Consider the following 13,732-nt stretch of genomic DNA (forward strand, 5'->3'; position numbering starts at 1 on the left):
GGTTTTAGAGAGTTCTCTGTGCATATGGCCTGTCTCAGGCCTTAGTGTCACATTGTTCCCAGCAGGGACCACCGTACCATCCTCAGCCACCCCCACCTCTGAGGATGTGGGTCTGGGCAACATGCAGTGCTGTGATCTCTGTGAGCACCACTTCATCCCTATGCTCCCTGCAGCTGGGCTTCTCTCTAAGAATTCTGCAGACTTGTACTTGGACCAGGTTAGGTTGATCTGGGACCAGAAGGGAATGGACTTGTGCTACTTTTTGAGAAATGATTTCAGAAAATGAAATAAGAATAGCTACTACTCTCCACAGATACTCCCTGTCTCATGGCCTGGATAGGCATCCCCAAACACAGGCAGAGGACATAACCACAAATATAATCTATATTTCTTTAGACCCCAAATAAATTTCCTGAAGATGGAATGGGGGCAAAATTTATTCATTTATATGTCTATTTATTTATGGCCCAGGACCTCTCCAAAGACAGAAATTTTATGTGAGGACACAGTTTTATGACACACTGTGGCACAGTAATTAAACACTGTGCGGCCCTGAGACCTCTAACCTGTCCTAGGCTTCCAGCTTCCAATTTTAAGGCTGGGTAACTGGAGGCAGGTTTTTAAACTTGATTTAACTTGTTTAATCTCTTTAACAGATTACCATGCGTATAAACAAACAAAACAACCCTCCAAAACAACAACTTATGAGATTATGGTGAGGATGAAAGAAATGGTTCATGGAAGCATCTGGCACAATGTGTGACACAAGCATTAAGTGCTCAGAGCTGTTTGTTGTGATTGCTTCTCTCTTTGCTGTCGTTTGGAGGAGCTTACAGAATGAATACTACATGTTTATATTAGAGACAGCAAAGGGAATCATTTGCCTTACTTGGGGATCTGTGTTCCCACAGGGCACTTGTGAATCATACAGGTGGTGATCATTGAGAAGAGGTGAAGCTCAACTTTATTTCTAAGATCTGGGAACCTCAGCATTGATCATAAGGATGTAGTCCTGACAGAGGAATCCCTTCATTAGCAAAGTGCACACCAGGCTCTGTGTGTGCCATTTTATAGGGTGCCAAGGTTGACCTTGACCTCTACCGAGAAGAAGGCCAGTGGAGTTGCACTGTGACTGCTTTCTTCTGGACAGCACCTTCTGTTCCCCACAGTTATGAGCTGAATGTTTGTTATCATCTCCAGATTTATATGTTGAAACCCAATGACCCAATGTGATGGTATTTGGAAGTGAGGCCTTTGAAAGGTGGTTAGATTTAGATGAGGTCATGAGAATGGGTCCTCGGATGATGGGATTAGTGTCCTTCTGAGAAGAGGAAGAGACCAGGATCTCTCTATCTCTGTCATGTGAGGACACAGCCAGAAGGTGGCCATCTGCAAGCCAGAAAGAGAGGCCTCATTAGAACCCAACCATGCTGGCTCCCTTATCTCAGACTTCTAGCTTCAAGAACTGTGGACAAATACACATTTGTTGTTTAAGCCACCCAGTCTATAGTATTTCTGTTATAGCAGCCTGAACTATATGCTATATGCTAAGATATCCATGCTGTACAAAATAATTCTGAGCTGACAAAACCTTCAAACAAATAGGGTGATGGAGACTTTCCACTGAGGGAATTGTGGCCATTTAAAAAAAAAAAAAAAAAAAAAGAATTCTCCCTAAAAAGATAAAGACTATGACTGATTAGAAAATATAAATAAATGTTTAATATCCTCAATAAATGGTAGCTATTATTGTCCTGGTTTTTATTTTGTTGTTGTTATTGTGAAGGTCTTCCTGAACGAATATAATAACAAACAAATTTTGGAGCAACTATTTCTTCTTGTTGAGAAACTTCCTTAATGTGGCTTCCATGTCCCATTTTTAAGGAAAATATAATTATAAAGTAGTTTTTCTGGTTAACCATTATCAGACTGAGACCAGTCTTTGTAAATCATTTTAGTCTCTGAAGTCTTTTTCTTTCTTTCTTTTTTTTTTTTTAAGATTTTATTTATTTATTCATGAGAGACACATAAAGAGGCAGAGACACAGGCAGACGAAGAAGCAGGCTTCCCGCAGGGAGCCCGATATGGGACTCGATCCCAGGACCCTGGGATAATGCCCTGAGCTGAAGGCAGATACTCAACCACTGAGCCACCAAGTGCCCCTGAAGACTTTTTCTTTAAAAGTTCTTTAAAGTTAATTATTTCATGGCCGTACTACTGCTCTGCCCTGTGAGTGAGGGCCAACATCATTTGTGCCTCAGTTTGTTTTAATTATAGTTAATAAGACTTGTTGGACAACCAAAATGTTCATTAATAATAAAATCACTACATCAATTGTGAGATATCTATACTTTGGAATACTCTGAAGACAGTAAATAAAATGAAGTTGATCGATAGGTATTGACACCAAAGGTGCTCTAAGCGATATTATGAAGGGCAACAAAAACAAAACAAAGTGTATCTCTTTCTCTCCAACCATATCTCTACTAATTTGTATATAAAGTAACACACTGTATATGTGCATGGGTGCAAATATGTGGAGAAGGGATGGAATGAGACATGTTCCACTGTTCAATGGTGAACCCTTAGGGTAAGGTGGTGGTGGTGGTTAGTTTGGGGAGAAAGGCTAATGAAAGGAGATTTTTTTTGACTGAGTATTTTATTTGAATCTTTTACAAGGACTTTATAGTCTGGTATTCCTTGTGTGGCTAATAAGCCCAAATATTAAAACTATTAATACTGGTTACCTCCCCACAGGGCAATGGTGAGGCCTGATGCGGGACTGAAGTCTTTTGAGGCTGTCTAGTGAAAGATGGGAGGCACAGGTGTCTTCTTGGGGGGGGGGGCACATGTGGCTTCATGTACCCCAGTTCAATTTATTACAACACTGTCAGTGGTTAGCAGAGAGATGATCAATTCTAGGAATAGCCAGAGCTCCAGTGTGAGGGAAAGGGAAAGCAAATAATTTCTCAAACTAAACAGATTAAATTAAGTGCATTTTTCATTCATTAGAAAAGAGAGCAGGCCCTCCTTTGTTTTATTAATATATTTAAGTAGGGTATGGATTTTTGCCTTTCTTGGCCTCTTTGCCTTGTTCCCACTGGCCTGAGCTGTCTTTTTATTTGAATTATCTGTTTATTATATTAGGTTAAGGACCCAAGGCCATCTTGCATGGGACACACTATAAATACCCATTATCATGGTTATGTATTATTGAGGTGATGAAGGAAGACAATTTATGAAGAAATGCGATTATCTCGGTTTTTCTATAATCTATCTTATTATAGTCTAAAGATTACATATGCAGTGAGGAAAAGGAACCAAATCTTCCAGTTGGCCGTTCTCTCAGCCCTGTCTACACGGCTGTGACATTAGGGGAACTAAAATGTATAAGCCAATATATTTGTCCCTGCCATCTCCCCCTCCCCATTTGTACACACCTATTTCATTCATCATTTTGACAGTTTGCACAAGCAAACTGTCCTAATTTTTTTCAAGAGCTCTTTTCACAAATTGAGTGTGATGTGGAATTAATCATCCCGTTAGGCAGGCGTTGGAGGATGTTCATCACGATGGGGCATTTGCACCCCCAGCGCTCAGTGTCCTTTGAGTTGGATCACAGAGACGCCTCAACCACTCACGCCTCCTTCCCTCATCCCAAAGGAGCGGTGTGTGCTCATCTGTGTTCAACTAAGTGAAGTTTGGCTCTTACTTGTGTGTTGAAAATACCCTTTTCACATATTACAGCTTTTCCCCACTTTTTTTCCCCCAGCAAGCCATCATTCTACTTATTTTTACTTTGCCTTCTTGGGAAATTTCCTTCTAACCGCTTCATCCCCTCCTCCCTACCATCTTTAAAAATAAAAGATCGTTAGAAAGAAATTTTAAAACACCAGCTTCAAATAGAAAGTGCTACACATGATCCCAGAGAAGCAGCAGGCATCCTATTGGCTATTCTCCTGCATTTTAGAAATGTTCTAGAATAATATGGCAGAGGAGAAGGGTAAAGAGATACAGTTTGCAATGGTAGCAACTAAGAAAACTTTGCAGGTGGTTTTTTTATTGTAGACTTGCAACATCAGGCTAGTATGTAAAAATGTTCACTTTTATGCCAACTGGTCTCTTATACAGGGAGAAAATCCCACCTAATTGCAGTTAAATCTTTAGGCTTAAATTTCCAGCTCTGGACCCCTATGCTGCATTTCCCCTTTTGCTTATTACAGAAGAGAACAATCTGAAAACTATAGCCCAGATCTATAATTGTGAAGACATTGTTAGATAAATATGTACTGCTGTGCTCTCCTGCACTTTAAAAATTATATAGATGCCGACAGTTTCGTGGAAAGAGTATTTATATCTCAAACACATGTAGGCGGCCCTGACAAATATTAGTTACATAAGCCTAATGATAGCTGTACTCAAACAAATACAAAGTGGCTTTAAACCAGAAAAGCTTCTTAAACTTTTTCTTTTGCATGCAGCCTCGAAGCAGGTGGGTCTCAAGTGGAATTTTCAGCAACAATTCTCAATAGCATGAAATCTCACTTTTTGCATAGAAAAGGCCTGACATGGAAATTAGAAATGCATGCTTCCATCCTGACTTAGTGGCTAACCGATTGGGTGACTTTGAATAAAACACTTCCTAGCCTAAGTACAGATGCTGACTTTCACGGTCATATGCAGAGCTGGGAGTTTATGACTTCTCAAGTTATTTTGTGATTCTATGCTTTTAGTTTTCTTTCTCCCAGATACCATTATTCTGACCTTCATTTTCAGTGGAACATCGCCCCAATATTACCCTCAGTTTCCGTAAGTTATAAAAACATTGTTTTTTTTTTTTTTTTTTAATTTCCAATTCCTTGGTTTCTGGTTTTTTGGGGGGGATAGAGATCAATGTCCTGGTTTTATAGTTTTGTGGTAACTGCTTAACCCTCCCACTGAAACAGCCTTGAGAAACCCCATAAACAGAGTCCAGAAATAACAATAAAATAGTGAGGGAGGAGGTGGTATTAGGATTTTGTGGGTTTCTGTATAGACTCTGAGATGTTGTGGCTTCTTATAAGAATTTTTCCTATTTGTAGTAAAATAATTGGAACATATTACTTGAATCATAAAATTACTGAACAAATAGTCTTTTTGGTTAAATAAAAAATGGATTAATCTTAATAATCTAGAATTTTATAAAAAATTACATAGAAGCCATTTGTTCATTTTGGCATGTAGATATTTATTTACTCATTGATTTACTCAAAAATTATAGTGTGCGTGTGTGTGTGTGTGTGTGTGTGTGTGTGTGTGTATCTCATTATAAAGACACCCAAAGAAGTCATACTCAAGGAGCTTAGAATATATTAGGGGAAATGAAATCCTTTGTGAACATGATATAAAAACATAAGGATAATAGATATTGAGAGAAGGGTGAGGAGTTGTAAGTCTGGTGTGAAGAGAGTGAGGGGCTTGTCATGTCAGTGTCAAAGGGCCTGGCACGTAGTAGGTGCTTAATAGATATTCAATGAGAAAATAACTGAGTGAAAGTGAGACACGCAATCCATCACCCATCTCCATGTGAAATATAACGTGACCTCCAATGTTGTGAAAACTATGAAGCAAGAAGCTGCTTCTGTGGATGGGTTTTACTTGGTAGACAGTGAAAGGAAAGAAAAAGCCTATAGGGGATTGAGAAGTTATCATAAACCATAACAAAGCACTGTCATGGGGTCTGAATAGATAAAAGAGTAGTTGCTTGTTTTGTCCTATTGACTGAACGTCTGTGTCTCCCCAAACTCATATTTTGAAACCTAATCCCCAGTACGATAATATCTGGAAGTGGGGTATTTGGGAGGTGATTTGTTCACACAATTCAGAATGGAATTAGTGCCCTTATGAAAAAGACTCTAGACCTCTAGACTTCTGTATCTACTTTTTCCTCATTGAGTTGCAAACTGTAAGTCAACAAATTTGACTCTTGCTGCCAAAAAAAGAAAGAAAGAAAGAAAGAAAGAAAGAAAGAAAGAAAGAAAGAAAAGAAAAGAAAAGAAAAGAAAAGAAAAGAAAAGAAAAGAAAGACTACAAAGAGCTCATCCCCTTCTGCTATGGGAAATTAGAGCCAGAAGACTGTTGCCTATAAACCAGGAAGAAGGCTCGCATCAGACACCAAGTCAGCCAGTCATAGATCTTGGACTTCTTAGCATTGGAACTGTGAGAAATCCATTTCTGTTGTTTATAAGTGATCCAAGTCTATGTCACCATGATACAGCAGCCCAAATGGACTAAGACATTTTGTTGAACTTATTGTGGTATAGAAGAAAGAAGATGAGTGTGGATTTGAAGAGTCTGGATTCAAACTCTCATTCTACTATTTATCTCTTTATTAGCTCTCTGTGCTTTGGGTTCCTCAGTAGTAAATTGAGAATGTTACCTAACTGAAAGAGCAATTATGACAATTTGATAATATAACTCTATCATTCCTATGAGCTTTGTGATCAACTTCAGTTTTCTCATCTGTAAATGGGAATAAAAATGGTGAGTTCCTTAAAAAGATGATGTGAGATAGTATGTGTCAAATGGCTAACTTCCTGCCTGCTTTCAGTAGCCATGGTTTGATGAATCTAAGCTATTCGTAGCAGTAGTACTAGAACTCTATCTACATCTTTGGCAGCTATAATTAACTTTTATATCATTTTATACACATTTACATTATGTTATTTACACATCACATTATTTATTTGTCTTTATGTGGTATTTTTTTTTTTTTTTAATTTTTTTATTTATTTATGATAGTCACAGAGAGAGAGAGGCAGAGACACAGGCAGAGGGAGAAGCAGGCTCCATGCACCGGGAGCCCGACGTGGGATTCGATCCCGGGTCTCCAGGATCGCGCCCTGGGCCAAAGGCAGGCGCCAAACCGCTGCGCCACCCAGGGATCCCTGTCTTTATGTGGTATTAAAACTCCCTGTTGGATATGGACTCATTTCTCCATTGCGCAGAGCAGGAAATCCAGCTCAGAGAGGTGATCTGAGTCACTCAAGGCGATGCTTCTAGTGAGGGTGGAATCAGGCTGAGGCAGATTATCTGGCCAGGCATCCCTCTGCCTACAATACAATGGTGGCAGTCATATCTACCATATGTTGGTTATGTCATGGAAAGAGCCAGATGGATCTAAGTTTGAATCTTCATTCTGCCTTTTATTACCCATGTATTTTTAGGGCAGTCACTTTGGTTTCTCTAAGCTTCAGTTTTTTTATGTGAGAAAAGGCTTGCTACTATCTACTTTATAAGGTTGTTGGGAATTATAATGATCAAATGAGAGAATGTATGTCAAGCACCTGTCACTTGGAAACGCATGAAATGACAGTTGATTTTTCTCTTATTTCTTAGTTAGAAAAGCCTCAACTTTAGAGACCTTCTGGTATTGCCCTGAGTGCTTCAAAGGATGCTATTCCTTAATAAATGTTAGGGGCAGAAGGTTTCCATGACTAACTAAGCTTGGGAAGGATGAGTGAAACAAAACTGAAAGAGGTTCTTTTCTACAGGACTTATTTAATAGGCTAATAGATTATATGAATCTTCTAGAATAGGATTTGTAGTAGCTTAAGTCCTTTCAACCATTGAACTCTCTTTAGTGGACACATGACTAATGTTCATATCTGACTCACATTAGACATGCTAATCTAATCAACTGAATTCCTTTGCTAGATGAGGGAACTGGAGCCAAAGTGTGAACTGGAAACATGGTAGGATCAGGCCTAGAACCAGGCTTGCTTGACACTCCGAGTCCTCCTGATTTGACACCACTTGGTATTAACACAGCTTCCTTTCTCCTGCTGCTCGAGTGTCTGCTGCTGGTCCTCAGAGGGTTAAAGTATGGACCATCTTCATGTAGGACAAAGGATGGAAGGCAACTATGGAGGCATCTTGTCAGAGAACAGACAAGAAATGTCAAAAGAGATTCAGAGCTTGGCAACACCAAGTAAGCAGGCCACTGAATCCCAACTGTGGCATTTTTGCTTCTTGTTAAGATCCTGAGTCCATGAAAGGAAGATGCTGAATTGCACGCCTGCAGCCATAGTATCAGGCGAAAGAGACTAAGGGAAAGGCCGCCTGTTAATATCACTAACTGTAGCCCAGTCACAAAGCCATTTGCAGCCTGTCCATATTTTACTGACATGAGCAATTACATGTCCTGTAATGGCAATGAAGCAATAAAATTTATGTCTTGTCATCTTTAACAAGATTAGACATAACCCTTCTCATAAATGTAATACCGAATGGAGATTTTTAAGAACATAAGTATAGTTAAGGATCCTTGAGTTTATCCCTCATAGTTAATTAAAATCCTCCCCAAGAATTGGCAGATGATAGATAGAAGGATGTTGAACCTTTTAATCCATGTAAGTGTGAGCTAACGATTTTTTCCATACCTTGCTCAGCTTCAGCTGGGTTTGTGACTCACATTTGTACCATATGGATTTCAGAAGAGAGGCGAAGGGAGTGACCCCTATTCCTGCAGCGATGCACACGCTCACTGGATAGTGAAATACGTCCGTCAGGGTGGTTCCAAATGGCCCGTCCACGGCCAGCCTGCAATCACAAAGTGCGGCCCTGTGACATCCAGAACGCTCTGCTCTTGAAAACAAAGCGATCCTCAACCGCTTCTTATAGGATGTGTTCAGAACTGTGCTTGAGGTTGCCCTGTTTGGAGAGCCTGGACTTAGCATAAGGAAGTAGAGGCCTGTCTCATAGGCATGAGGGTGGCCAGACAGGCTGGTCCAGGGGCCATTTGTGGAAGGACAAAGCCTGGCTTTTCTAGCTTGAGCTCATACCTCTTCCCATGGGAAGCTCTTTTTATTGATCTTAGAAGCTTGTTTTGGCTCCAGGCATCATGAAGCCTGGTAGAAGAGAGCTTTCCCTTCCCTTCCCTTCCCTTCCCTTCCCTTCCCTTCCCTTCCCTTCCCTTCCCTTCCCTTCCCTTCCCTTCCCTTCCCTTCCCTTCCCTTCCCTTCCCTTCCCCTCTCCTCCCATCCCCTCCCCTTCCCTCCTTTTCCCTTCCCTTCTTTTTCTGCAGCTGCCATCAGAGACATAAAGTAGAAGCAGAAGGTGGGGGCAGCCTGAGTGGCTCAGTGGTTTAGCACTGCCTTCGGCCCAAGGTGTGATCCTGGGGTCCCGGGATCGAGTCCCACGTTGGGCTCCCTGCATGGAGCCTGCTTCTTCCTCTGCCTGTGTCTCTGCCTCTCTCTCTCTCTCTCTCTCTCTCAATGTGTGTGTGTGTGTGTCTCATGAATGAAAAAAAAAATCTTAAAAAAAAAAAGAAGCAGAAGGTGGTTTAGAAGGCTTCCCCGTCCTGTTGCTAATGTTCTTCTTTATTTTTACCTATTCATTCTCACATCTTCGTATATTCATATAAATTTAATCTAATAGAAGCCATTCATTTGGAATAACAATGATTTGGAGATAATTTGTCAGTTATGTGGAATTTCCAAAACTTGTTATTTTTTATTTTTGTGAAGGCAAAATCTGGGTTTTTGGCACTGAAGTTTTATCTTTGCTTAGCAAATTTTTCTTTGTAAGGATGAAGCATATTTATTGAATAAATATGATGGTCTTTCGTGTGATCCAGAATAGAGGGGCCCCTGGATTCTACTCCATTTCACACCAGTTCTCCACACTGGCTTTTCTTTTATTTCCTAAAATACAGAGTACCTCCCTTCTGTCCTGGGGCCTTAGCATGTGACAATCCAAGTAACCAGAGAATACTCTGTCTCAATTCCTCCCCTCTCCCTGGACTTGGTTAACAGTTACCCTTTCATTAGATCTTATCCCAATCATCATTTCCCTAGGGAAACTTCATGGACCGCCTTAGAGTCGGCTAGATCTCCTCATATAATTTATAGCCCATGTACCCTCCCTCCGTAGTCCTCGTCACATTTGTAATTTTATAGTTTTTTGGGCGCGTGTGCATGATTTGATTTGCATCTGTCTCGATTACTGGACCACAGATTCTCTGGAGGGAGGAGCTAGGTCTGTCTTTGCTCCACTCAGCATCCCAGTGCCATGCGTACTCTCTGGCATGGAGCTGTTCAATAACAATTTGTTGAATAAATTGTAAAGGGAATCTTTAAAATATTTCAGTCAGCAGAATGTATTAAATAACCTCAACTATTCCAAAAGCACACATTTACATATGAACAAAGATATGCTAATTAAAAGGCTTCTAAGTTATTCATAACCATTCCCTAAGGGATATCTGTTGAAGGCACCGGAGGTTGGCCCATTTGGGCTTACTATGTGTTCATGAAAGTTCAATTGGGTTTTATTTTTAAATATTCCATATGCCAGACCTCCTAATAATTCAAATTAACTCTTCTCAAGTTAATCTTAATTAATAAGGCTTTATTACATATTAATATATGGAAATGGAAGAATAAAAATAAAAGGTCATTAACCAGAAAGGGTTAGTATCTCAGCCCACTGTAGATTAGTTTATAAATAATTAGATAAGGGGGATCGAGAGAGAAAAAAAAATGAAAGTGTCCAAGGATTAAAATGTCTTACTGTTAATTGTTTTTATAATTAGTTGTATTTGGGATTTATTTGACACTGATTTGAAAAGATAACAATGAAACCCAAGGAAGAATTTTGTCATATAATCCTACAGAAATACATAATAAACCCATTTCCACATAATTAGAATTGAGGATGTAAGCTGGAAAAGGCAGGAGAAAATATTTCATCCAACTTCCCTGCTAATATAGTAATCCTTCTTTCCTCAACCTGTTCTGATGTTAAATTGCAGTGCACCTTGTCTGTGTAGGGACAGTTCAAAGCAGGAGATAGTTTTTCTCATGTCTCACTGAAATCTGTCTTCTGACAACTCACTCCACTTGCCTTCCTGAGAAGCACATACAGGGTCTCTTCCCTTTCTCGTCTCAGGCCTTTAAGTGGTTGATTGCAGCTATCATGACACCCTGATCGTTCTTCCTTGGACAAAAATGTCTCCATTTCTCAAGACCTCTCGCAATCCTGAATTGGCTTCCTTTGCACAAATTCTTGTTTATCTAGTTCACTCAGCTACTTCCTCTTTGATTTGGACACAGAGTTTAATGATGCAGCTTAGAGAATGATTAACCTTTCCAGCATTCACACTGTGGCGGTTCCTTTTTGCTTAGAGTCACACCCATCCACCTCATCGACCTCCAACCTGGACTGTCTGAACCCACTGCCTTTGCTCGCCTACATGGTCTTCCTGTCGATCATCACTTTCACTGACATCTCTGCAGTAGGTGACCTTTCTTAGTTTGCTCATAACAGTAACTAACCTTTTTTACTATGCAATATGTGGAGGGCTTGATAAGGACCGTTACCTTGAATCCTAAACAGTCTTACATACTATTATTATCATCTTTATTTTATAGGTGAGGAAACCGAGCCATAGGGTTACATACAAAGATCTAAGATCACACTCAAAACTGAGCTTTAAATCCAGGCTGTTGGATATTGGTGTCCTTGGCTCTGGGCAGCAGGTTAAATCACTGAAAACTCTAGCATCAACTCTGAGAAATTCCTCCATTTTACCTCATAAAGCAAAATCTTTTATTTTTTTATTAAAAAATATTTTTTAGATTTATTCATTTGAGAGGAGGGGGAGGGGCAGAAGAAGAGGGAGAGGGAATCCTCAAGCAGACTCCCTGCTGAGTGTGAATGCCCACATGGGGCTTGATCCCATGACGCTGAGATCATGACGTGAGCTGAAATCAAGAGTTGGGTGCTTAACTGATTGAGCCACCCAGGTGCCACTTTTTCCTGGGGCTGGTTTGAATCCTTTCTGGGTGCAAAACAGTGGAAAATTATAATGTTTGCTCCCATGTGTTTGATTTAAGTCAAAATCAAAACATTAAGAGATAAAATGATCCAAGGAAGTCCAATAAAATTCTGATTCTTCATATATTGAAGTCTTGAATAAATTGTAGGGTTTTTTTTTTTGTTCTACTGGTTAATACATATGCCTACACATGTACAGAGGCAGAGGTCAAATGAATTTAACAAATGAAGGGAAACTGCACTATTTCCAACAACTCATTTTTATTCATTTGATATTTATTACCAACTAAGAGAGCCTATTCTAGACACTAAAGGCAACAAAATGAACCACATGGATAATGTCCTTTTTCTTATGGAAATTCCATTCTAGAGTGGGAAGATACATGGTAAACAGATAAAGGAACAGGTAGGTAGAAGGTATGGTGATGATAAGTACTATGTGGAAAAATAAAGTAGAACATGGGGCAAAGGGATTACTGAGAGTCAGGTGAGGGTCATTGTTTCAAATGAGGCAGAAAGGAAAGACCTCCCTAGGAAACAATAGAGCAAATACCTGGGAGAGGTAAGGGAGCAGCCTAGCAGAGATCTGGGGAAGAGTGTTCCCTGTGGAGGGAACAGCACTGGTAAAGGTGCTTGGGAGAGTTCTTGCTGTAGGAGAAAGACAAGGAGGCTGGAAGAAGGGCTGAATTCAAGGAGGGAGTAGGAGGTGAGGCAGAGGAGCCCAGGAAGTCCTGAAGGTAGGGGAGAGGGTGTATCATGTCAGGTTGTGAGCTGAAAAGGCACCCCAAAGATAGAAAGCATATTGACTACTGAGAAACATGTACCAAGTTCTCATGGGGGTATTGACTGAAATGCTAGCTGGTTTGTGAAAGGCAAGGTTGGTTGGTAGACCAGATAACTGTATACACTAAGAGTAGAGACCAGGCTAGCAACGGGATGAAAGTATTGATCTTGGCCATGCCAGAAGGAGCACAGTGATGTGTATGTGTCTAATTTTATTCCTGATTTTAAGCATTTTCACTGCATTCTGAATCTTAGAATTCTGTTACAGTGCTTCCTTTCCATGATTAAAAAGAGAAAGTCTTAAGTGGAGTAGTAGTCAGGGGTTGTCATCTGACTTGGGGCCTGATCTGAACACATGACACTTACATTTGGTTTGTTATCACTCTACTTTTTAGTTCCAGTGTTTGAAATGAAGGCATGTGACTCTTCCTAGCCACTGAACACAACCAAGCCCAGTGCTACAAAGTTACAGTTCAGTGTCTATAGGAGGGAGGAAAGAGGGACAATAAGCTGATTAGATTCTGTGCCTTACATTTATTCTCATGCCTAGTTTGCTACCTGTAAATATTTGTTAAAATAAATGAGTTACAGACACCTGGGTGGCTCAGTGGTTGGATATTTGCCTTTGGCTCAGGTTGTGATCCCAGAGTTCTGGGATTGAGTCCTGCATCGGGCTCCCTGCAGGACCCTGCTTCTCTCTCTGCCTATGTCTCTACCTTTCCTTTCTTTCTGTGTCTCTCATGAATAAATAAAATAAAATAAAATAAATGAGCTAAAGCACCCATACTGGGTCCAGGTATTCATTAATTTCTTTATTAGATATTTACTCTGTATGTAATACGTGACAGACATCGTTCTAGGCACTGGACATAAATAGGAGGACGGGCAATGCCTTGCCCTCAAGAAGTCCCATTCTCAGCATGTCCTGAAAGTGTTTACCACCAAATTTCTTATAGCAACGGCTATACCTTCCAAGGATAGCAGAAAAAGGAATCTCTTGATGCTTTCTTTGAAATATCAAATTCTTTCAAAATACTTTCCTTAACACTTTTTGTGTGTATTTTCCTGGGGCCTTAAACATGGGTCTGGCCTGATTATTGGGTAATCCTGCTGTAAGAGGGGGGAAACAACT

General features: G+C 40.2%; 1 protein-coding gene across 1 annotated transcript in view; it reads right to left on the reverse strand.

The window, feature by feature from the left end:
* The window catches only part of NOX3 (NADPH oxidase 3), a 59,365-nt gene that overhangs the window by 19,998 nt on the left and 25,635 nt on the right, over positions 1 to 13,732 (reverse strand). The window contains exon 10 of the mRNA XM_077898002.1: positions 8,421 to 8,580. Coding sequence (XP_077754128.1) covers positions 8,421 to 8,580 — 160 coding nt within the window. The remainder of the gene's footprint in view (positions 1 to 8,420; positions 8,581 to 13,732) is intronic.

Source organism: Canis aureus, chromosome 1, assembly GCF_053574225.1.
Source record: "Canis aureus isolate CA01 chromosome 1, VMU_Caureus_v.1.0, whole genome shotgun sequence".
Lineage (NCBI taxonomy): Eukaryota > Metazoa > Chordata > Mammalia > Carnivora > Canidae > Canis > Canis aureus.